This window comes from Ochlerotatus camptorhynchus, unplaced genomic scaffold (genome assembly GCF_037179485.1).
Source record: "Ochlerotatus camptorhynchus isolate MF236.1 unplaced genomic scaffold, CSIRO-AGI_Acam_v1.1 ptg000404l, whole genome shotgun sequence".
In the NCBI taxonomy this organism is placed as follows: domain Eukaryota; kingdom Metazoa; phylum Arthropoda; class Insecta; order Diptera; family Culicidae; genus Ochlerotatus; species Ochlerotatus camptorhynchus.
The window spans coordinates 887,972-913,851 of NW_027040890.1; the positions used below are offsets into that span (position 1 = coordinate 887,972).

A 25,880-nucleotide genomic window follows, 5' to 3' on the forward strand; every position below is an offset into this window, starting at 1 on the left:
AATAAAGCAGCAGCTATCCAAATAATACTAACTAAACTAAGTGGTAAAGCAAGAAATTTGTTTGCTGCCACACCAGCCGAATATGATGACATTATCACACTGTTACAGAAAAAGGAAATTCAGATCTCGCCTTGGCAAATTTGAAAAATTTGAAGCCAAAATCGACTGAAGATTTACAAAATTTTACCAAACAAATTGATCTGCTAGCTGACAAATTATCGGAAACGTATGTTAGAGAACAAATTCCGAATGATGTTGCGAAGAGATTATCGCAAAAGGCAGCCATACAAACTTTAATTAATGGCGCTTCAAATAAGGAAACAAAAATGATGCTGAAGATTGGAAAATTTGACAATCTTCAGGAAGCCATCAACGTTGTTATGGAAAACGAACAATCTGACAGAAATGTCAATGCAGTCGTTCTTCATACAGCCAGAAATGTTCGTCCATCGTTGAACAATCAAACTCGCAATAGAAACCTGAATTCTCAAGGTTTCAATCCTAGTAACCGGAATATTTCGTCAAATGGCAGTTATCAACAAAGGTCGAATAACCAATTCCGATACCAGTCACGCTATCCACCGAACAATAACAGAAATAACAATAATAATCAAAAATTTTCTCAATATCACAATAATAGGAACTTTAGTAACAACAGAAACTTTAGCCGTTACCACAATCAAGCGCGTATGTATTTTGCAAGCCAGCAAGGTATTCCACCCAATTCGCAATTTAACCCGCTCATGAATTCTTTACCCCCACAAGGACAAGGAACAGTCGGTGTTCCAAATTACTCCAATGTCATATCTACAAACAATCCCGCAAACCAGAATCAGCAACTACCATTACCGCCACCCGGTAATGGAAATCCCAACTATTTTTTAGCCCGCCAGTAACAATTGAACAAGGATGTCGACTATCTGGACAATTGTTACCATTTGACTCACCTATCTTGACAATCAATTTAAATGCGTCAAACTTCATCCAAGTCAAAGTGCACATGACTAGGAATACAGTTTGCAATTTAATTATCGATACAGGCGCCGATATTTCTTTATTTAAAGCTCAAAATATCCGCCCTGATCAACCTGTAAATATTCACAATAAAATTAAATTAACCGGTATAACTGAAAATACCGTAGAAACTCTAGGAGTAGTAAACACAGCATTATGCTTTAATGATACTTTAACTTTGAATCATGAGTTTCATTTAGTAACACCTAATTTACCTATTCAAGCAGACGGTATTTTAGGCCGAGATTTTTTAGTCAACTACAAGTGTGTAATTGATTATGAATATTGGCTACTTAATTTTAATTTAGAGAATACTCAGGTATCAGTATGCATAGAAGATAATTTAAATGAAGGCTTCATACTACCAAGTCTTAGTGAAGTTGTGTAACGAGTTCCACATTTAAGAATCTCTGAAGACATGGTAGTCCATTCCGAAGAGATTTACCCAGGTGTTTTTTGCGGAAATACCATTATTTCTGCAATGAAACCATATGTCAAATTCGTAAATACCAATAGCGAACCAATATACATATCTTATACTAAATTTAAACCAACTTTAAGCTACCTAAATGAATATTCTATATTAAATATGCGTAAGGATAGGAGTAATACTAATAGTAATAGTAACGCATCTAGCAGAAGTGAACGAATATTCCAAGACATAAAAGCTGAACAAATCCCACTGTACGCCAGGGATAAGTCAATTTCAAGACATTTTCTGCCTTCCTGAGGAGGAAGTTACTCAAAATAATTTTTATTCGCAAAATATTGTCCTTAACGATGATGTTCCAGTTTACATCCCAAACTATAAAACTATTCATTCGCAGTATGAAGAGATTGATAAACAGGTAAATGCCATGCTGGAAAGCAACATTATCGAGTATTAAGTATTACCATCTGCTATTATGCATTACCACCAAATCCCCTCTTCGGATTATAGCTTTAAAAAAACACGTCTATCACCTTTCACGATCCAAGACTAAGAGACCGATTCGTACTCGATTTTATTTCAATCAACTCGTTTGCTATAAAACGATAACTCTCATCTCTCTCTTCATACATGTTCTCTTACTCGAACTGTCACGGTGGATTCCGACATTTTTATCGAACACAACAATCCTTCCTCCTTTAGTCTTGACAATAATATTCATAATCTTTCTTACATAGAAGCAAAATGAAAATTCTATACTTATTACATTCGAACTCATTACACCACATTATTTCCTGTCCATATTTAAGTTAAATTCTGAACTCAGTTTTTCTGATAACATTTAACTAATAACATTTAATTAATTTATAAATCATTAAGCAAAAAACCTGATAAGTTGTAATTTTGCTAGCGAAGCATATTTGATTGTATCACTTTTCTCTTGTTTTTTTTTTTTTTTTTTTTTTTTTTTTTTTTTTTTTTTTTTTTTTTTTCGAACGAATCTCAGGACTCATACGGCTATTGTAATTTTTGCTGGAATTTCCGTTGATCTTCTGCTGCTTGAACATACTATGAGGAAAAAGTGCTACAATACTTCAAACCGAACGGAATCGTTGACGAAGATGTGTTAAAAACACAGAGATGGACCCAGCGACGTATTGCTGATGAGACCAAGGTCATGCACATCCGAAGAACGATTTTCGATGAAGACCTTAAGATTAGTGTTCCCCGAGGATTGGAACCTATCTATTTCCTTCGAAAAGGAATTAAGGCTAACAAAACATTACCGTGGCCGTACATTAACGTGGTACGAAAGGAAGCTCCTATTATGACTCGGAGCACCACTGAATCGCCACCCTGCGATATTGATATCGTAGATGAATTTGTAAATTCCGTTAGGGATGGAAAGTCTATTTTAAATGGTATATCGACACCAGCCTTCAAGACGCTGGATATTACCATAAGTGAAGACATTACGAAAACTACCCTCACTACTTTCATCTCAACGTATCCTGAATGTGCAAACCCAGCTCCAGGTACGAAACGGTACCCAGCTGTTATGGAACCAGCCATTTGTGCTGACGATCGTTATGCTGTTGGTAAGAAAGCCAACTGCGCAGTAACCCGGATCAGGGCCAGTGATACTGGATGTAGGGAGCCAACCCTCGTCGAATCTGTCACGATACCGGTTGCCATCGGACTGCCGAAATACTGCCACTTAGGCTGTGGATGCTTTAATTGCCACGCAAATAAGCATACCAACGATGGAAAGAAGCTCAGGAGTTTCCCATTCTCCGAAGAGCAACGGAAGGAGTATTCCAGGAAGCAGGAGTGGAATGTCGTGCTATTCGCTCCAAACGCATCTGGAAAGACAACCGCAAAGATAGCTCTGCGTGAGCTCGGATTGTCGTGCTTTGAACTAGACGACCTGTTTGATTGGTTTTGCCACGCTCCATATTTACGGCAATCAATAATGGTCACATCAGACCCAAACCATCTCAAGTACGCACGGAACCCAATCGCCATTATTCCGACTGAAGGCGAGCGTCTCCGGCGTTTTAAGTTCAGGGAAGCACTCAGACCGAATGTACGATGGAGAGATACTCTTAATTTGCCCTCCAATACAAGAGTTATCCAATCGAATAAGATGCTAACTGACCTCATTCAAGTAAGCATTTTCGGTTAAAGTTACATTCGAAGAAGCGCGTCGTTTTGGATATCCAACGATAATGGTAAATGTGTAATGTAGGAATTCCACCCCATTTAGAGAAATGGTTTCTTTTTTCTGAAGACCTAGAAGTCCCTAGGCAACGTAGGTGAAAAAAAAAAAAAAAAAAAACACGTCTATCACCTTTCACGATCCAAGACTAAGAGACCGATTCGTACTCGATTTTATTTCAATCAACTCGTTTGCTATAAAACGATAACTCTCATCTCTCTCTTCATACATGTTCTCTTACTCGAACTGTCACGGTGGATTCCGACATTTTTATCGAACACAACATCGAGCAATCAATTTCATCATACAACTCCCCTATTTTGCTAGTGCCCAAAAAATCTAGCAATGGCGAAAAAAAATGGCGTTTAGTTGTTGACTTTCGGCAGCTAAACAAGAAAATCCTTGCAGATAAATTCCCACTCCCGAGAATTGATGATATTTTGGATCAACTCGGAAGGGCAAAATCTTTCACGACTTTAGACCTCATGTCCGGATTTCACCAAATCCCTCTTGACAATGATTCTAGAAAATTTACGGCTTTCTCAACAAGAAACGGCCACTACCAATTTACCAATTTGTTTTACTCTGAACCATTTGGTGGATTATTTAAACTTTTGGTTAAAATTTGACAGATAGAAAGTTATCGATTAACCCTGCTATCCGAGCGTGGTTACTACAAGAAGTTAAATTTTGACAACCTTGGCTAAGTTCTTCTCGAAAACCGGTCGATCGATAGCACAGGGATTTTCAAACACAGAAAATAACTTTCAAAATGTCACTTTTAACCACTAGTTAAATTTAACGCGGCAAATGGTTCACAGTCTTAATAACTGAAGCCTTACAGTAAAAGTATGGACGACTGTCACCACAAAACTGAAAAAAAAAGCTGTTCCAATCGAGCAAAGCGGTGCATTTTGACGGTTCGATTGGAACAACTTTTGACAGACGTCCATACTTTTACTGCAGGGCTTTATTAATAACCACTATCATAACACGACACCACACCGGCAGTTGCCAAACAGGTTGGGAAATAGAAACTTACCCTTTCGGTGAACAGCGGGTGTGCTGATTTGGCAACCCGATCCAACGTTGCTATTCGAAGAAACGAAACAAATCAAAGTGAAACGTCAAAAGGTTCCTACGAATCTCGAAGCTCGTCTAGCGATAGCGGTTTTCAAGTGTTCTGAATTTAATTTGGCAGAAGTGAAACTAGTGCAAAAATGAGTTACTCAACGACGAAACATCATGCTACCTAGGTTAAGTCACGTTGTAAACATTCTATAAAAAGTAACGAGAAAATATACGAAGAGAGCATTCCATAAGTTTGTCTATGACTAGATGGACACGCTGTCTGTCTCCAAGATATCACCGACCACACCGTGAAGTTTAAGTACAGTTAAGTACAGTTAACCATCATTAAGAGGTTCAGTTACAATTTTCGGGATCCATACACTATAAAATTACTATACACTACATATGTAAGACCTATTCTGGAATACTGCCACATAGTATGGAGATCATACACTGTCATACACGAAGAACGCATTGAATCTGTCCAAAAGCAATTTGGACTGCATTTCCTCTACCATCCTATGAAGCACGCTGCATGCTCATCAATCTACAAACACTAAAAGAACGGCGTGAATTTGCAATGCTTTTCTTAATGAGAATGCAGAACGTTCGGAGGTGCACTGTAGCTTAATTGAATAGTAATAAAGTCAGTCTAAGTTGAGTAGCGTAGCGGTTAAGTTGAATTGCTTTTTTTCAACAGGATCCCTGGTCGGTTGACCTTTAACTCGCGCGTAATCGAATGATATCAAAGAAACAATACAACTGTTTAACTGTAAATCATTAGAATTTCATTCTATTACTATCTAGGAAAACCTTAAGTATTTGTCTCAAAAACTTGAAAAGACCCTCGAAACAATGTCATTAGCAAAGATAGAAATATTACGTGTCATAATTTTAAGTAACAACGAAATTAATATGTTTATTGAAGATTTAGACAGAGAAAAGGTCCTCGTGTCAACCACAGCTGAAGCTATCTCCTATGCAACAACATCGAAAGTCTCCAACCAGAAGGAAAGTTACCAAAGCTCAATGTATAGGAAGGTTCACATCCATCCGCTTATACATAATACCCAACAAATACACCTAGCAGACAGAAACTACATCATCATGACGCCTATGCTGAACGGAATTATGCCAAATGGGGTGCTCGCAATGCACTAGTTGAGGCGAAGACGAAGATATCGATTTTTCCGCACCATATTTTGAATATATGCTTTGAATGATTTCCTGCCAGGACAAACATGCACCGAATAAGCATAACATTAACAATTAAAACTCTGCTCCTTACGTAGTTTCGTTTTAAAAAGATCCCTTGTACAATTCTGCAGGGGCTGATTTCTTCAAATTCTTTAAGCAATTCAATGTAATCTCATGATATGCAGAACAATGGCAATGAAATTATGAAACGTCACTCCTACTACGAGTGTAGGTAAGTTGTGAGTAATGAGGTGCATGGGAACATTAAATATGAGTGAATGACACGATTGGATTTTTCAACTGTCTATATCTTTCAAATAAAGACTTCAGTCATCCGTTTTCGGTTTCACTTCCTCCTTGAATTCAAATCTCTTCGCTCTAGTGCCGTATTTATTATTCCACACAGAAGAAAAATGACCTAACGAAATCACTTATCACTTAGCCAAAGAACAAATGCACTTTATTTTAGTTCAGACGTCAAATTTCTAATATACGAATTAAAACATTTAAAAAAAAACGGCTAATCTCACTCAATTGATTGACAACGAAAATCACTAAATCAATCCAAACGATGGTGAATCGTAACTTTGCCAAATAAAATAGAACTATCTCGGTCTATAACATTTCTTTAAATTCTATCACGGTGTGCGACATCCTCCATAGGAACCTCAATTCCTACTCAGTAGCTCTCTACATTACAACAAACACACACACGCGCTTCCATCTCAATAAATACTCCCGCTCTACTGGCGTTCGTCAATTCTCATTCATTCACACCGTGCGCACCCAATTGTGTTGCTACCAAAAGAAGTTACTCCACCGTTTGTTACCTTCGTCTCCAGCTTCGCCTGCTCGGCCTCGTCCCGTAAACCTCCCGAAAAGACTTCCCGGTCCATATCAAGAGGCTTGATTGGAAGGCAGCTTGACAGTAGAAGCGAACCTCGGTAAACTCAAACCAAACTTGGTCTCAATTCCGTTCAACATCGGAAGTGCCGCCTGGTAACCACCGATATGATCTGGATTCACCTTCGACAGCTCCTGCTTGGCCTTGGCCACATCCGAACCCGCCGGTCTCGAACCGCCAAAGTCTACGTACAGCATACGCTGTAGAAGTTCATATGTAACTAACGTAACACCAAACTGAGGTGATGATCGGAAGACTCGGGCTAGTAAGAATAAAAGCAATAGAACAAAAAATCTCGTCACACCGAATATGCAAATTACTTACCAACTGTTCCCTTCCAAAAGGCACGTGGTCCCTCTTCGGCCATAATCTTTCGGGTTGCATCCAGCACCCCATTGTAGGTGGTCTGCCCCGATCGGGCAACCACTTGAAGTCTCGTTTTGATCACATCGGCTGGTGTAACCAGCGAGGCAGCCGGAATACCGGCTATGGCACCGGCCGCCAGCAGTGTCAGCGGATGATTGTAACCCTGTTCATCGGCGAAGGCAGCTTTCGTGTGAGCATACATCGGGAAATAAATGGCAGAGAATGGCACATCACGTAGCAGGCATGCACGGGCCCCCTTGTACAGACCGAACAGTCCCAACTCACGAACCACGGTCCAGGCGCGTACCTTCGCACCACCCGCAATTTCACCAGCCACCTGAAGGCGGATCTTTACAATCTCCAGCGGGTTAGTGAAGATGACCTGAGAGCCACCGGCCTGCAAATAACAAACGGTACTGATATAGTCAGGGTTGGTTGGAGACAATAAACCTTCAAATACTCACACAAGCACCGGCGAGTACTTCTCCCCAACGTGGAATTTGGCCCTGTTTGTCGGTAAGCTTATCGCGCATGAAATCGTTCACGGTCAGCTTGATGGCCTTCTCCGGTGCCACACCCATGAGCTGTGGCACCAGACCTCGGTAGAGACCGAGGAAACCCTCATGGCGGATGACCTGCGGAAAGTATGAACATTTAATATCTTGAACTAGAAGGAACAAACGTCAGGTAAGTGCAATACATACCTTTTTGCAACAATCCCATGAGTTCCGGTATGCCACCTCACCGATGAACGATCCAGTTCGCTGATTCTGCATACGAGTCTTAACCAAATCGATCGGGTAGACGGCAGTAGCACCAACGGCTGTGGAATGGGAACGAATTGCATAAATTGTGTGATGCGGATAAACTACTTTTATAACAGCAACGCATTGTTATTTCTGCGCCCAGTAAAAAAAATAGGTTTTCGGAGCTGGTTACTCATGAGTTACACCATGAGATACCACCGTGACAGGCTTGCAGATAACACTAGATCTCGACATTTCATGCATTTTTAAGTCATATGGCATAGAAAATCGATTTCCGAAAATTCAAAAAGTCCCACTTCTAAGGCAGAGATGAACCAGCATATGACTGAAAGTCTCTTTAAAAAAGAAAGAAGAAGATGTTTCCTAAGAATTCACTTGCAGTTCTCTTAAAAAAAATTTGTTTTACTAGATTTCTCCTCAAAATTGGCAAGTCAGAACTCTCTTGGAATTCCTTTGATGTCCTCCTGGTATCATTCTCCGAAAATTCCTATGGATCATTTTTCTCCTAGAACCTTCTTGCTCAGAATTCCCTTGGATTTCTTTTTAAAATTTCCTTGAAGTTTTGCTCAGAATTATCGGGAAAAAATCCCCAGGACTCTCTTCTTCTAAAAATTCCTTAGGAATTAACCTCAGTAATTCGTATGAAATTTCGTAAAAGTTTCTTTTGGGTCCAATTCATTTCAATGGAATTTTACTAAGAACTACCATTTTATTCTCCTTAGGTTTCACATAGAGTCTGGAGTTCCTCAGAACTACCATGAAGGCAGCTTTCACTTGATGTGGCCAAAAAGCGCGCAACCCAGACAACCAGAATGCACGTATATTCAAAGTTGTTTTCGTGATATACAAACATATATACAAACAAACAAGTCGTATAGAATGCAAATAAATGGCTTATACGTACAAAAGTGGAGGCCATATACGTGCATATTTTTGTTTAATTTTAAACGAGTTGATTTAACATCATATGCAATTTGATCTGTAATAACAAATCCATTTTGAAAAGTCTTACGATGTAATCCGATTAAATTTGTGATACTGTACGACGGAAAAATGAGTCATCGCATATAAGTCAGAAATTTGCATTCTATACGATTTAACTTAAACATAATGCGAGGTATGCCATTCTAATATGCGATTTTGACTTAAACTGTAGCAATTTACGATACTGTCTGTACATTGTTATACGACTTCTGGTTGTCTGGGAAGGCTCTTGTCAAGAAGTAGGTCAAAAGTTTTACCTACATCGCAACTGGACGTGGGGATGTGCCGGGAAGATTCTAGTTCGTGTTTTCCGACAAATTCGCGAAGAAGGCCATGATTTGGCAAGCGATTTGCAGTTGTGGCCTGAAAACGGAACCATTCGTCACATCCTCGACGATGACATCCCAAGTTTACATCGAAGAATGCTTGAATAAAACGTGTATTGCCGTTCATCCGCAAGCATTGGAGGAAAGTCATTTTTTTTTTGCTCGGTTCGGCCAGCTGTCACTACTCCAAGGTGGTTCTGGAGTGGTATGTTACCAACAAGCTCAATTTTGTCCCAAGCTAATGAATCCTTCGAATTGCCCGGAATTTCAACCAATCGAAAAATACTAGGCAATTTCAAAGCAGCGACTTCGACGAAACGGCGAGGCAGTCAAGGACATCCAGCAAATGCGGGCAAAATGGAAGAAATGCACTGTTTCCGTGTCCGTTTCCACTGTGCGGGCGCTGATGGGCTCCATCAAGAGGAAGGTTCAAGATTTCGTTCGAACTGGAGAAATGTAAACATCTAATGCTGTAACTTTGAAGTTTTAATAAAAGTACTGTAAAGCAACCATTAATGGACTTTTTAAACTTATTGAATCACGGTCTTTTTGTGCGTACCAATTTACTTTTAGTCAGCATTTAATCTGCCAAAACTGTAGTTCAAACATTGCATGGTGATCGCAGTATCTACCGCATTAGCGATATAATGATTCTCACTGGAATCAATTAAAAAATTTGTCAAGATCTTGTACTTGACAAATTTTTCCGAAACTCTGGTAAATTGATATGCTTTTAGATCTCGACATAAATTTTAATACCTCGTTACTAAAAAAAACCTCGCGTAACATTTGACAAGGGCCTATCAACGTTTGCTCTTGGTTTGCGTGGGCGTACTTCAGTTTGCGCGAAAAGGGCATAACAAGTTTGTTTACAAAAGTGGATTCCGAGCTAGAAAAAAATTTCATGATTATAATAGCGGTAAGCTCGATCGAGGATAATACGCGATTTCACGTCAATCTATCCAGCGGGACAAACTTAACGAATTTTAAAGTTGATACGTGTTTTGGAATGTACCAATAGCGTACCATAGCGTACCTTCAAGGATTTTGAACGTACCTCAAAGCTTCCCGAAAAACCCGTGTCCCGCTGGATAGACATACGATTTCAGTTATGAGTCGATCGACTAGATTTCTACGGAAATGTGACGTATCAAATGCGTTCTTAACGAATCTGTAATTCATTTTAAACGTACCTCTTATTTTCACTTAAATGCTTATACTAAACTTTTTAAATCGGTTTATATATAAATTCTGGACACGGAATGGGATTCGTCGGAAAATTTAAGTCCGATTTCATATAAAAAACATTATACTTAAGTGAATTCTAGACAATTTAAGGACCAAAACAGTTTTTTTTTATTTGCATCCCTTAAAAATATACTAATTTCGAACAAAACCGTAAATTTCATGAATAACACTAGTTTACAAAACAACATAAAAAGTGTGAACTTTAGTGGTTGACCAACGTTTCTAATGCAACCTTATTAAGACCTTTGAAATCGTGAAGGTCTTTGGAATAATGTTTGAGCAAACTGGAATTATGAAAGAATAATTTCAATTGTTGAACAGTTCTAGAGTTTACAATCAAGGAAAAATATGCAGAGGGTTTTCTTAAGATCTTTGGGATCCTGAAGGTCTTTGGGACAATTTCTGAGCATCCTGCTATCATGAAAGAATATCCGAGAGACATGATTTTAATTGATGAACAGTTCAAGATCTTCATAATAATACCTGGTGATTCTGAAGTCTTGGAAAATCTTCAGAGGGCTTCCTTAAGACCTTTGAAATCCTGAAGGTTTTTTGAATAATTTCTGTGCAACCTGGTATCATGAAATAATTTTTGAGAGAATAAGCTTTTTTTATGAAAAAGCATATTTTTACCTAAATAAGCTCTTATTCTGTTTTCAATGTTTGTTGGGTGATCATCCTGAAGCCTTGGAAAGATATATAGATACTCTTATTAAGATCTTTGGAATAATTCTGGTATCTTGACAGAATATTTGAGACATATGAATTGAATTGTGGCACAGGCATTTCACACAGGCAGAGGTTCATGTTAAGACCTTTGAAGTTCTAAATGACTTTGGAAACAATTTGAGCAACCTGGTAACATGACAGAATATTTGAGAGGTGTGATTTGAATTGTTGGACAGTTCAAGATCTTCAGAATAATGCCTAATCATCCTTACATCTCAGATGCATATAAAAACCTTTGAAATTCTGAAAAGCAATTTCGCCTTTTTGAAATGTTGGCATCGATTTTGTAGCTTATGCATACGTATGTGTGTTAGCGGTGATAGAAGATTTTTGTTTGGCTGGGTACTTTTCAAAAATCTGTGATTTTCTCTAATTCGCTGAAATCGGCGTATTAAAGTGAAATGCCAGATTAAATTGAGGATAATACCAGTGGAAACTAACGATTTTAAATTGGCTCACTACTTGACTAGCCTATTGGTCCCAAGCAAATCGATTAACGTACCCCATTCTAGTTGAAATTCTAATACTACACTATGTTTGTTTTGATTCGCTATGAAAGTTTAAAAGATAAAATGAGGGGTTCGTGGATTTACCTATGTTTCGATGGGACCGAAGATAGTTCCAGAGCTGAGCCAAAAATTTGAGCACGTTTCTTCGGGACCTTCTGGTCTAAGAGTTACCTCTATGATATTACTGTATGGTGCTTAGCAAAATCGAGGATAAGATAAGAGAGTAAGGTGGGGCAAGATGAGCCACGGCCAAGATGGGTCATCTACTCAATTTATTTATGTTTATGATTGTTAACATCAACAGGCTCAATGTAGCCCCAATGCTGGTTTGACCGGTTGATATTTTCAAAAATATAAATTAATAAATTACCCATCTTAAGTTACCTACACAACTAAAATTCACACTTACCTCCTGCAACGGAGCCCAGAGCGAATCGATACGTGCTTTCCAGCATCTGGATGAAGATGGACCGATCGGCTGGGGACTCAACGGCTTTGATCTCCGTCAGCCGGGTTGTGATATGCTTGATGTAGTGCTCCGGTGCAATATTGCTGAGATCGCCATACACTAGTCGCCTATAGTCGGCATCAACGGCGGCACGTCATGGTTGTTTTGTCACACACAGTTCAAATTGAAGCAAAATAATCGCCAATTGGGGTTCATAATAATGTCAGAAGGAGAAGGAAAAATAAAACGAAACGAAACATAATTGAAAGATTAGAACAAAATAATAAGAAAGAAAGAGGATATTTGGGAAATTCAACAGTACATGTTAAATGAAACAAGCAATCATCAAGAAGCGAAACAGGGAAGAAGAGAAAGAAAAAGAAACCAAATGAAACATGATGTGAAAAATGTTGCAGGAAACGAGATTTCGTTGCTTGATTTCGGTATAACATTTTTCACAAAAGTCAAGAAATGCTACAAAACGCATCCAATCATGTGTGTGTGTGCTACTATGATTTTGGTCCTCTCATGGAGATGAACGGAACTTAAAACGAAAAACTTACGAACAGCGTCACTCACAATTCGTAACAGTCTCTATTTTAAGTTTATGCTTTCTAATTTGAAGGAAGGAATTTAGCTATCTGAAAATCAGTTCTGTCTCAAAAGCTCTGAAAAATGAATGAGTATTTTTGTTTTCGATTGGCCTTTCTTGGGAAAATACAGTAGGGCGCTTTTTTGGTGCAAAGATAACTTGCCTATTCTTCTCTATTACTTTTTTACGCTTCCACCAAACACTTATTGCCGTTCATTATTAGGAAATAGTTATGCCGAATGCAGGCAGCGGCATGGCAGCGTTTGAAGAGAAGAGAAACAATGAAGTATTATCATTTTATGGTCTTCGCTTTGCTTAACTTACATAGAGATCGTTGTGTTTGATTGATAATTTACATTTAAACAATGATGATATATGATACTCAAATGAAGCCACTGCTATTTGGAATCATTTGTGTGAATCATGCGTTTGGAAGTTCGGAAGAGAAGGCTTACCCCGTCTGATGAATTGCTCCGGTTAGCTGGAAAAGGATGTCGATTTCCAGTGGAGTGATTTGGCTCATAGTTTGTGCAGACTGCAGCAGTTCATCTTTGGTAATGGGTTCCGTTCGATTTCCTCCGGTGGCGTTAAGGTAGATCCGTTTGATGAGCTCCATGTTATTCAGCAGAGAATTAAATGCCATAAAGTACGGAAAGCTGACTTTGTGTCCTTCTGTGACCTGGAATTCGGAGTTCCCGGTAGTTCTAATCGTTCTAAGATTACATCCCAATAGACCTACTCACCGCTACTAGATTATCTTTAACCTCCGACGTGAGTAGGTGTTTCTTCACGTTCACCATAATGTCCTGAAAATCGAGTGCCGAGATAAACCCAGACCCAGAGGTGTCTTTCATTCGAAACGCTTCCAGTGCGCACTCCTCATGAAAGTCATGAAGAAACTGAGAAAACTCAGCATAGTTGATAGTTCGCTGCCGGTCCTTGCCAAAGTAGAGCTGTATGAATGGACCGTCCAGTTTGAACGGGATTTTAGCGTGCAGATCTGTCTTTTTGAAAACATCGACAAACTCACTGTACGTCACCGAACCATTACCATTTCGATCGAACAGCTGGAAAGCGGTTTTGTACAGAGCGTCCGGTGTGCATAGCAGACCTTCAAACGCTTGGAATTCAGCAAACGAGATCAGTCCATCCTTGCTGGTGTCCGCGATACCGGCCAACAGCGTAATCGAATCCTACAATACACGTGAAACCAATCGGAATAAAAACATTCAAATCACGCCAGTCATGGACGATATCTTTCATCAAGGTCAACTGAAAGTCAATCTACCAACTTAAATCTAATTGTTCTAATCTCACCTCATTGTATGATTGTCCTAGGAAACCCCGAACGAAATCCTCGCTGGTCATTAACAGCTCACCGTTGACTTCTTGTGTGGCATATTTGTTGAAGATTTCACGCAGCTTCTCCGTGGAGCCACGCTTCAAGTGCATAGGACCCTAGAAAAGATGAGAAACAAAACAAAGTTGTCAAATATGCACAAAAACTGTCAACATTTAATCACAACCGTTCTCATTGCAAGCGGCATATTCGTCTTCGTTTCTATCAGACCTCACTAATGCTACTACCGCTTTACGGCAAACGTGTGAGCATGTGAGTAGTAGAAATCAGTCAACGGACTAAATTAAACTTCGAGTAATTTTCCAAAAAAAAACCGATAAGAAACCCCGAACGAAGATTGGCTTAGCCAACGACGAACGACGACGATGCGACGGTCCGGGTGAACAAGCGGTGGCTGAATGCGTGGCATCCTGATGTACGATAAGGGACTGGGTCGGCTATATAGATGCAACATTAGACGCATACTATCGATTTCATTCGATTCGCGAAAAAGGGTTGTATCTTTGGGAAGCGGAATATTTTAATTTGAGATTCTCGCAAAATGATTAGTTGCCTTTTAGGATAAATGGCTCCAATGTTGGCCTATGGAATTGATACAAATCTCATGTTTTCCATTTTTGTTAGGGAAATGTGTCATTTGGATAGTGCAAAGGGCTAAATTGTGCAGTGCTTCGATTGTACGTAATATAAGGGACACTTATGCCGACATCACGGACATTCACCACACAAAAAAAGTAGATTACAGTTATTTTTATACAGCAGAGTCCTCAACTTCAACTGCAGCACGTAGAAAAATGCTTTGACTTACCCATACTGTCCAGTATGTATTATAAAGTTATGACCCCATGGTTCTCTGATGCGTTTGTAGGAAGAACTGAACTATGTATTACCTCTATCAGTGTCATAGCTAGAATGATGTTTATTAATCGGAATCGAGCTTCAATTTACCACGACACACATTTTCAATGGGATGGTGTAAAAATGCCTGCGTTGCTGGATCGCTGTTGGATCGGATTACATTTTATTGCTACACTGTTTATCGTCGGAATCGTTGTTTATGTCATTGGTGACGAAGAGTGTGAAACTAATTTGCTATGCTGACTGCAAGATATTGCATGGTTGGTATTCGTAATAGCCCGGTTTGCTCCTGAATCGATATGCTGATACATGCTGAAATCTGTTTACATTGTGCTAACCACTTTTAAGTGAAGTTTTAGTGCACTAGCACCAGCACGTCAGCACCAATGTAAACCGGGCTAATGGCCAGTTTACACTAGTGCTAGTTCATAATGCTGATTAACCAAAATTGGTGTAGTGTACTCCCATCAAGTTTGTGCCAGAATCAGAAATTGATGCGCCAAAGTGTAAACACCCCAATAATGCCCGGTTTACACTTGTGCTGATTCACTAGTAAACACTGTACTCGAAAAAAGTGAGACACACAAAAAGGGTCGCCAAAAATTCATTTTAAGTCGGATTTACTCCAAACTTTCAGGGAATAAACTTCAACATTATGGTTAGGTCTCTATTTCATTGCTTTATTGGATCTTCGCTTCATAACCGAATGCCCGCACCTCGCCCTTGACACCAGTGCTGAAATTTGTCTTAACACCAGTGCAGACTTTCACGTGATATTGACAAAATTGTTCGTCGCATGGTCCTCAAAAAAAAACCTACGTTCAGGATTAAAAACAATAAATTGAGCTTTGGAAAATTAGCAAGGTTTTTTAATCTAGACAACCACCAGGACTTTGAAGTATGTTCGTGATATTTTTGAGGATAATTAATTAGATTTTTAAATAGAGTTTTATAGTACAAATTAGTTTTGTTTTCCATTTTTGTTAGGGAAATGTGTCATTTGGATAGTGCAAAGGGCTAAATTGTGCAGTGCTTCGATTGTACGTAATATAAGGGACACTTATGCCGACATCACGGACATTCACCACACAAAAAAGTAGATTACAGTTATTTTTATACAGCAGAGTCCTCAACTTCAACTGCAGCACGTAGAAAAATGCTTTGACTTACCCATACTGTCCAGTATGTATTATAAAGTTATGACCCCATGGTTCTCTGATGCGTTTGTAGGAAGAACTGAACTATGTATTACCTCTATCAGTGTCATAGCTAGAATGATGTTTATTAATCGGAATCGAGACACCAGTGCAGACTTTCACGTGATATTGACAAAATTGTTCGTCGCATGGTCCTCAAAAAAAAAACCTACGTTCAGGATTAAAAACAATAAATTGAGCTTTGGAAAATTAGCAAGGCTTTTGAATCTAGACAACCACCAGGACTTTGAAGTATGTTCGTGATATTTTTGAGGATAATTAATTAGATTTTTAAATAGAGTTTTATAGTACCTGTAAATATTGAGTTACCTTAGCAGTCTGAAATACGTTAGAATTCTAAATAGCCCTAGATTTCAGAATTTTAAGGTAATTCTTAAAATATTTTACAGTAAAGTGTAAGTATGCAGTCTGTGCAACCTTTGATTGAAGTGAAGACGGTATAAATTGTCTTTTGTAAACTCTGATGACAATTGCATGGAGATTTTGTGAACAAAGGAAATATGAATCGTGAGAATAATTTCAATGGAACTCTGTCCAGTGGTTCTATGGAGATTAATTTTTTATCAAATTTTAGGAAATCTTGCAATTTATGGGATGAAAGTCTGAAAGGATGAAAGGCCTTTTTGGCAAAGTACTTGATTACTTAGGAAATACTGAAGAGGATTTCAAAAGTCTGAGAAGAATGTGACGGTCATTCTGAAGAGCGTACCAAGGAAATTATTAAGAATATTCGAAGGAAATTACAAAGAGAAAAATTGAGACAAAATTATGCCAGTTCTTTGAACTTATTACCAGTTTGGGGGAATTGTGGAATCAAAGAGCGATTTATAAGAGATTACAAGAGATAATGCTAAGCACTCTTAGAATGTTACTGAAAAAGTTTGGATATTATCAAGATTGGTTTAGGGGAATCCAGAATAGAAGTATGATGAAATTCTAGGATGATTCAAATTAAACTCTGTAAATGAAGTAATTTCAGACTAACAACAAATTTCATGATCTGGGACCCGGAATATATAAATTCCAGAATTTAGAATCATTTCAAGATCCTGAGGCTTCAAAAATGACGCTTTCAGACTTTCATTTTAGTCATGTGGAGTTACCCGTAGTTTAGGTAAACTGTGAGTGAGTACCACGATGTTAGGCTTTGATTCTCACTTCAGCCAGGAGAATTTTAGTTTAAAATAAAATTTCTTACTGGTCTACAGAGTGTTGTGAGTTTTATGATGGCAAGACTGAAATTGGAAGTCTGATCAATCGCAGAGTAATATTACAATTATTTAAAACTAATAAAAATGTTAAGACATATTCTGGTACTGCATAAAATATTAAGGGCTAAATCGACTATTAGTTTTAAAAAATCATCCCATCAAAGTTGCTTGACACTTTGCTGCTTCAGAATCCTAAAAATATTTTCTGCAGTATTTTACCAACAATTAAAATCAATTTTGAAATGCTGCGTCATGGATATTAAAACTTTTTGGAAACACTGTGTCAATGCTTTTCTTAACTTTTGGATGATTTTAGCAATGCTAACAATATTTTTTAACATGGATTTCATAAACATTCTGGTAGGCTTTGAATAAATTCCAGATGATCATACTGACCGATTTTTACGGAAGATTGACACATCACTTTGATTTCAGTGGCATTATGTTAAAAACAGGATTTTTGGAGCAATCCAGATTTATCCAGATTTTATATTTTGACTGGTCCAGATTTTTCAGAAAATGACCTGGCAACGCTGCTGACAATTGACATGGTTTGCCTTGACGATGACTGTTAGCTTAAATGAGTGACCAAAGCAAAATTTTGAATATCGCTCTGTACTGACGAGATTTTGCAGCACTGCTTGACACCATTCTTTTTATACTTTTACCGACTGTTGCATCAAAGTTAGCTCGTTCTCCAACACCTTAGATGTTTTACGAAGTCTGGCCTTCATGATGGCCTAAAACTTCTCAATCCGGCGAGTTCGGTGTGTTGACGTATTTTGGTACAAAAACAACATTGTTGTCTCTGTACCAGTCTAACACCGGCGACGCGTAGTGGCAGGGTGCTAAATCCGGCCAAAACAGCGTCTCGCCTCCGTGAGAGCGCAGGAAGGGTGCTTATCGAGGCACTTGTCCCGGTAGATATGGTACCCGTCGTGATGTACAGCTGCATCATCTTGCCGCACCCACAGATGGCCTACCAAACCAAGAATTTTTTGGCGATTTGGTCCACCTTCTTCTTACTTACCTCCTCAGAAATGGCCAACCGTAATGTGGCAACGTAAAACTCTTGCCGTGGCAACTACTTTGTGTCCGCCTAGATGTAAGTCTCGTCGTTCATCACGACGCACCTCGGTTTCGTCAGCCACTCCTGGTACAGCTTCCTTTCACGGACTTTGGCAACGGTTTTGTTTGCGCTCCAGTTCGGTGCCTTCCGGACCATGTAGACGTGGATGCCGGCACGTTTCAACCTTTTTTTGGACAAACCAGATGGAAACATCTAACATTCGACCGAAGCTCGAACAGACTCAACGCCTTCCTGGCCTGGGTCTTCTTGAATGACTTCACCACCCGGGAAATCGTCGAATGATGGATTCCCAGGTGTTTCCAGATCCATCTGTGCGACGCAGCCGGATTTTCTACGACGGCACACAAGATTTTTTGGTGGATCTGCTCCGATGCCATCTCGATAACAACTTGACAGATTGTGATGAAATTCTACCAGCGTAAACATTACACTCTTAGCTAGTTTTAGTCAAAATTTCATCATCCTCACGCTAAAAATTTACAAACTTATCAATGTGCCTCACTTTTTTCGAGTTCAGTCTTTACTGGTGAGTCTGTCGCTCATAATAATTATTATCAATATGATGTTAACAGTTTTTCACAGCTGATCAGAGTTGCGACCTATCACAATCATGAACGTCAAACAGCTGATGGTAGTAACGCTTGGTACATTCCTATCAATGTGCTTGTCGAAGCACTCTCCATGACCATTAGACTGATGCAAATTTTGACATTTTCGCTCCACAGTGCTCAAACCGTTCCAAATCGGGTCCTGATTAGTCTCCCAAAATTTGAACTCATTTGAAAAGAAACTGACTTGGCACAAACCATTTGAAGTTTATATGGAAATTACTATGGGAAATCCAAACTTTTTGTTCATCGTCTTCTTGCCTTTTTCCATATTGCACTGTTCAAAAATTCAAAAACTATACTTATGGAAAAATTTTCTCAGCTTCAACTTAGCAGGATATAGTTGTTGAGCCAAACGTCAAATAAAATAGTTATTAATTGTTTAAGAGATTGATAATCTTATGGCATGATCAAGCAGCTGTTTTGTGAGCAACACTGTATCTTGCAGTGTGACATAGTAGCCATGATTTTTGTGCTCTATTCTAAGCGCCAGAAACACCAATGTTGCCTGCTGAACAGTTGATTGAGCATAAACGTAAGACATTAGTGGCTTGAATTATTGATAACTTTTGATGCTTACATTATATTGAAAAGTGGTTCAGACAAAATTGTATCTGAGAAAATTTTCTACGAGTTCAATTATCATTTTTTAAAGCAGAGCGATATGATAAGTTGTTAGATCGATATGAACAAAACATTTGGTTTTCCTATAGTAATTTCCACATAAACTTCAAATGGTTTGTGCCAAGTCAGTTTCTCATCAAATGAGTTCAAATTTTGGGAGACTAATCAGGACCCGATTTGGAACCGTTTGAGCACTGTGGAGCGAAAATGTCAAAATTTGCATCAGTCTAATGACCATCCATAAGTTGACGAAAGAAGTAAAAAGCAACTGGTGAATGTCGTTTTCACTGATCTGGCCGTTCCCGACAATCTCGACACTCATCTGTGCTCGTCTTGTAGCAGTTGTTGCTTTGCTTGCTTATGTGAGTGTCTTGGTGCATTAGCCCAACAGATTCCGTTTAATTTTGCCAGCTTTGTTTGTAACTCACACAATCGCGCGCGCCGAGACGAACTTGGAATGCGTAGGCATTGTTTTCATTTTCTTCTGTCGTTTTGCTTTTTCTTATCATCGTACTGCAGAAAACAGTCTTCACTGTTTTCGTTGTGCTTTACATCATCAGCAGCGAGTGTTACGTTTTGCCTGTGAGCAGCGACCATTACTGATGATTGTTGTTTGCCATGGCTCTACCTCTCACTGCGTGATAAAACGTTCTGTGAGCGATAGTCGGTTGATGCGCTGACGAGTGTCGAGTGAGTGTCATGATATTTTGCATCACTGCAGCTGATTAATATTGGCGCATCAATTTCTGACACAAACTTGTCTGGTTTAAACCAATATTTATTCATCAGCATTATGAACCAGCTCCAGTGTAAACCAAACTGCTGAAAAAACTACAAGGGACAGCCCTATGGGGTTGTACGCAATGGTGACGTAGGACTACGTGGTCTTATATAATAAATCTTATTTGTTAACTACAGCAGGAGCTTGTGTTTTGTGTAGGAATAGGAATTTGAGCGGGGTTCTCTCTGTGTATACTCTTTAGTAGCGACTCACGAAGAACTACTGATTCCTATCAATAGCGGTGCGGCTTCTTCCTCCTTGTATGGATGCTCATGTAAACTGCAGGTCGCTGCTTACAGGCAGCTTTTCGTTGTTTACTGGAGAACAATGTTCAACGCCACGTGCCGAAAGCACTGCTGTTGCTGAGGATGATGATGCCGACGACCGGACACCATCACACACGGTGATTGGAACTGAAATCGATCAGCGGTTGAGGCCAGCCTTGATAGCTATATGCTTGCGTGTATTGGAGAATACCGTCACTCACCACACGGTGATTCAATAAATACCATTTGGTGAGACCGGATGTAAAACTTTGAAATCTGTGTAAGTTATTATTATTATTATTTATTAACGACACTTTACCATCATCGTGGCATTCGTGTCGGGTAAAAAGATATTGCGACTCTTTCCTCCTTCTATGGATGCTCATGTGGGCTGCAGCTCGCTGCTTGCAGACAACCTTTCGTTGTGTACTGGAGAACACCACCACTCACCGTTTGGTGAGACCGGATGAAATTCCACTTTGAAATCTGTATTAGGGAAATCGCTTTTCGCAGGCAATCGGTGATAATTTTAACTATCATAGCAACAGTTGCACATTCGTGCAATTTTCAATAGTGACATTTTGAAAAATGATAGAGTCTTAAATTTTCCAGATGCGTAGAAATATTTCTGATCGATTAGTGATAAAATTGTTGAAATTGGTCCAGGAGCAGCTGACTCATTAATATCCCGTTCACATTACAGCGTATATCACGTGATATACGCTGTCTTGCAATGAGCACTCATACATCTAGTTTTCACTGGAAATCCTATGTATGAGTGCTCATTGCAAGACAGCCTATATTACGTGATATAGGTTGTAATGTGAACGGGGTATAACGTTCAAAATCTTTCATAATTTTGTTACATGTTCCATTTTTGGTTTTCACAAAGTGTGCCTCCATATAGAAATCACAGACGTAGTCCTACGTCAAAAATCTCCCTCAACATGAAGTAAGTGTTGACCCTATGCAAGCAAGCTGATCATGCTGAAATATGTGTCACCTATTAAACATTGTTTTAATCATTCGATAGCGGATCGCTAGCTCACATGCTAAAAAATAATGGTTTAAATTCCAAAACTTATTATATGTCGTTAGGTGGACCCATAATGTTACTTATAGTAAGTCAAAGTGTATTTATTTTTATTTATCAAGCACGTCTCCTTACGTGCAACAAATTCATCATATTAGGGCCAGCGAAATCATCTTAGCAACAAACACTATAATAAGGAGAAAGCAAAATGACGGAGAATAAGGAGAAAGCATAAACTAAGTTCAATAAGTATTTACTACAGCGGCGCCGGTGGTGTAGTGATAAGCGTGATTGCCTCTCACCACAAAAAGCCTGGGTTCAATCCCAGCCGGCGTCACCGGGATTTTCTGAGGCATAACATCTCTGATCACTCTGATCAGGGAAGTAAAGCCGTTGGTCCCTGGTCCGTGAGTTCATGGGTCGATAGGTAGGGTCCAGGTGTAGGAGCTGCCTCCCTGGCGTCGGTAGCATTGGTACTCAGTACGGAAAACAAATAAAGGAAAAAAAAGTATCTACTAACTCATTGGTTATATTGATACCAGAAATAAGATTTGACATGGCTTATCACGATTAAAAATGACTTATGCAAGGAAGATTGGTCAATTTCGAATCATGATTAATCATGGCAAATCTTATGTTGGTACCAAAATAATAATAAATCAGTTAGTTTAATAATCATAGAACATGATTTTTGAAAAATTATATGAAGATTCATCCAGAGAAACGCCTAGCTATATAGGGTATACGTCCCTAACCTCGGTCTAATATGCAGCCATCGATTACGTTTTTAATCATAACTCATCAATGAATTTACCTGCAAACGATATTCTACTGCTAAATGGTATGCTTAGATATGCTTATCATGTCGTTTGCTATCAGAAACCACGAAAAGTTGAAAAACTTACTTTTTTTAAGACAATAACTCACGAGGGAAATGTATGTAATATGGGTCTATTGTCCCCAAATTGGGTCTATTTATGGATGCAACTTCGTCCTATCTTGTTTGATCCTCAAAAAAACGCTCTTGGTAACGTTTTCTGATGTATTTTTTTTTATCACTATCACTGTTAACTTAATGCTCTTCATTCCTCAAAACATTTCTTAGAGAAAATTTTACGAAAACTACATTAAATCACTCAATTTAAAAATTAAAAATTAAAAATTTCGCTTATCGTCTTTTGACCGCAGAATATCTAAATCAGAACATTGTGATGTTCATTATACAGGTTTGGCAGAAAAAATCTCCCTTCCTGTTCGTTCCTTATCATCCAAATGCAAAACAACATTGTTGACGTTACTCTTATTGCTATATGCTGTCAAATGAATTTCATGGGCCATAGTTAGGAACATAGAAAAGAAATGTGTCCCTAAAGTTGGGTCCATGTTTTACTTGTGAAAACGTTGTTAAACAATTAAAATAAACATAAAATATTCAAACAGCAACTGTAAGTTTTACGTCTAGTGTGTATTATCAGGTAATTCCAATCAATAAATGCCATAATCAGGCCATTTGATGATCGTCAGTCAACCTTCCCATCTTAACCTTATAAGTCATGGCGGCTAAAAACTCCGAACATTGTGATATTCTCAACCAGTTTTATTACTTACGAGAGCTGAAAATGTATTGAAATGTTGTGATATAAATTGATTTGTGTGTGGTACACATTTATCAACCATCAGTGATCAATATTTTCCTTATTTTTTGTGTAATATTCCTTAATTAATTATTTATTTGCGTGATAGGCCGAATGAAAGGACTAGACCCACATTACATACCGTAACCCTATTAAGTAACATTCTAAGTTTTATTAAATAATACAAAGCTACAATAAAACAACATTCATAAAACCTTGGTCAAGGCTGTTTTGCCATTGATTCATCCAGCAAAATCTCATTAAGACTAGAATCTGTCTAGCTGACCCACCCTGGAGAAGGTTCTGGAAGATGTATTCTCCGATGTATTCAAGATTGATTTACTGCAAGAAGGTTATATGACGAACGCATTGAGAACCATTTGAAAACCGTATTTAAGCTACAGTATAAGCTATTTGGCAACAATAAAACCCTTTCCCCTTGCTAAGTTCACTACACATCAATCAAAATAGAAAAGAATTCATAATTACCATCCGATATTATCAAAATAACTAAAATGAAAACTGATCGTATAAAATCCTGTTGAATTACCAAATTTTTTTAAATGTAGATTGAAAAACGAAGATTGCGAAAAACCATCAAAATAATTGTAATATGGCGGAGGCATAAAAGTTGATTTTCATGGACCATTTGTGAAAAAGTTGCTTTACTTTCAAGGAATCACTAACAAATTCAAAAGGTTTTAAAAAGGCTTTTATGAAGAAAACTTGCAGGCTGAATTGTATTTATCTAAAGCCATTTTGCTTGATCCTAACCCGTTCAGATTTATGGCAGTATTTATGGAGGCAAAGCTGCCGTCACAAATTTAAACGTCAAAGTTTATCTTTCTATAGTTGCGTTGTGCGATTCAGCGTTCTTCCAGGCAATGGATAGGAAGCAGTTACTTAGAAAGTGTGCGATACTGTTGTATTATATTTAGCATTTTGAACAGTTTGTTCCCGAAGAAGATCCCCTTCTTCCGGATGGTTCCCGAAGTGCACCATCAAACGACGCAGGAATGTACGCTTGAATGAAATTTTTGATGAGTTGACCCTTTCGCCGAATAAAATCGCTGCTATGGATCGGAAATCAGCTAAGTGGTAGTTTCGTAGTTTGTCGGTACTGATTCAAGTAATTCCGCCGGTTCAGCCGGACGTGCTGATTCTTCTAAAGAAGTAGATTTTACTGAAATCGGCTTCCCTTCGATCGTTAGAATCATCCTACTTCGTCTTTCCTTCGAGAATTCCTTGTCATAAATTTTTATTTTTATTCACTATTAGGATCCATATCTTTTAAGTTCAATTTGTAAACAGAGTAATTGTGGATTTTATGATACACTTTAAAAAGACTAAAAAAGCCTTATAATATGCCTTTTGCTCTCATTTAAAACCTAATGATTTTATAATTGCTTTTATAATGATAGAACACTCTTATAGAGTATTTGATCAAGACATTAATAAACAATTGGTGATGAAGTTTGTGATTGAATTACAGTACAGTTTTATGGAGGGTTTGAGAACTGCTTAAAATTTATTTTTAAAACAAGGCAATCGTCAACTTTCTTGCTAGACTATAAAAGGTTTTTGAAACAGCAAAAAGCTGAATTACTAAACAGCAATGTTTCACACTTTGAAATACTTTGAAATACTAACTAAATCGATTGTACATTACCATTATTAAACCATCATAAATTAGAGTGGATGCCAAATGATTGCTGAATTCTTAATTGGGATGTACTTATCTTCCAATGAGTTTTGAGAATTTTGAAAACTTCTACCGATTGGATCTCTGTAAAACTTTGCAAAAATCAAATTTAATGATTACTTGAACTAACCCTTTGATTATTACGGTGCCAGAATTATGTTTGACACGCTGAATCGAAAATGACAAGTTTTTCATTCATTTTTGTGTGGTGTCCATATCTTGTTTTCCGATGGTGAAAATCACATTTCTATTTATTTCCCCAATTGTTTCATTCTTAAGCTCTCATTGTAGCATGATAATGTGGCTTCTAAACACGCATGATTAAAAATTCTTCGGGTTCTTAAAATTGGGAGGAGATTCTTTCTAAAATGTCCTGATCAGGGCCCACCAAAGCGACCACGAAGCTATCAACCATCACTTTCAATTGAAGGACATTCGGTCCTTTCTTCGAGCAGATTCCCTTCAACATCAACAAAACCACTTTCGGTCAGTTTTGGCTAAGTGAATTTGCCGTCGCTTTCGTTCTCATACTGATTAAATTGATGACGGAGTATGACGTCACACTCCTTCAACCGTTTTAACAGCGGATGAACTGAGCCTTACATATTTACATCTCCTCTTCTTATTCTTCTTCTTTTTCGCATTTTAAGCTTATTGCATATCGCATATTAGCTTATTGCGTGCTCTCAACTA

The 25,880-nt window shown here is 38.4% G+C and overlaps 1 protein-coding gene across 4 annotated transcripts in view; it reads right to left on the reverse strand.

The window, feature by feature from the left end:
* Window positions 1-6,361: 6,361 nt before the first annotated feature.
* aralar1 (calcium-binding mitochondrial carrier protein aralar1) overlaps window positions 6,362-25,880 on the reverse strand; it is a 63,141-nt gene continuing 43,622 nt past the window's right edge. For 3 of the 4 annotated variants that reach the window (XM_065233562.1, XM_065233561.1, XM_065233563.1), the window contains 8 exons: window positions 14,121-14,261; window positions 13,547-13,996; window positions 13,259-13,482; window positions 12,173-12,339; window positions 7,905-8,023; window positions 7,665-7,835; window positions 7,159-7,597; window positions 6,362-7,096 (listed from right to left, as the gene is read on the reverse strand). In XM_065233562.1, the coding sequence (XP_065089634.1) occupies window positions 6,828-7,096; window positions 7,159-7,597; window positions 7,665-7,835; window positions 7,905-8,023; window positions 12,173-12,339; window positions 13,259-13,482; window positions 13,547-13,996; window positions 14,121-14,261 (1,980 nt within the window). In that variant the 3' untranslated portion in view covers window positions 6,362-6,827. Of the gene's footprint in view, window positions 7,097-7,158; window positions 7,598-7,664; window positions 7,836-7,904; window positions 8,024-12,172; window positions 12,340-13,258; window positions 13,483-13,546; window positions 13,997-14,120; window positions 14,262-14,329; window positions 14,417-25,880 lie in introns of those variants that run through there. The other variant, XM_065233564.1, reaches the window with a different exon arrangement.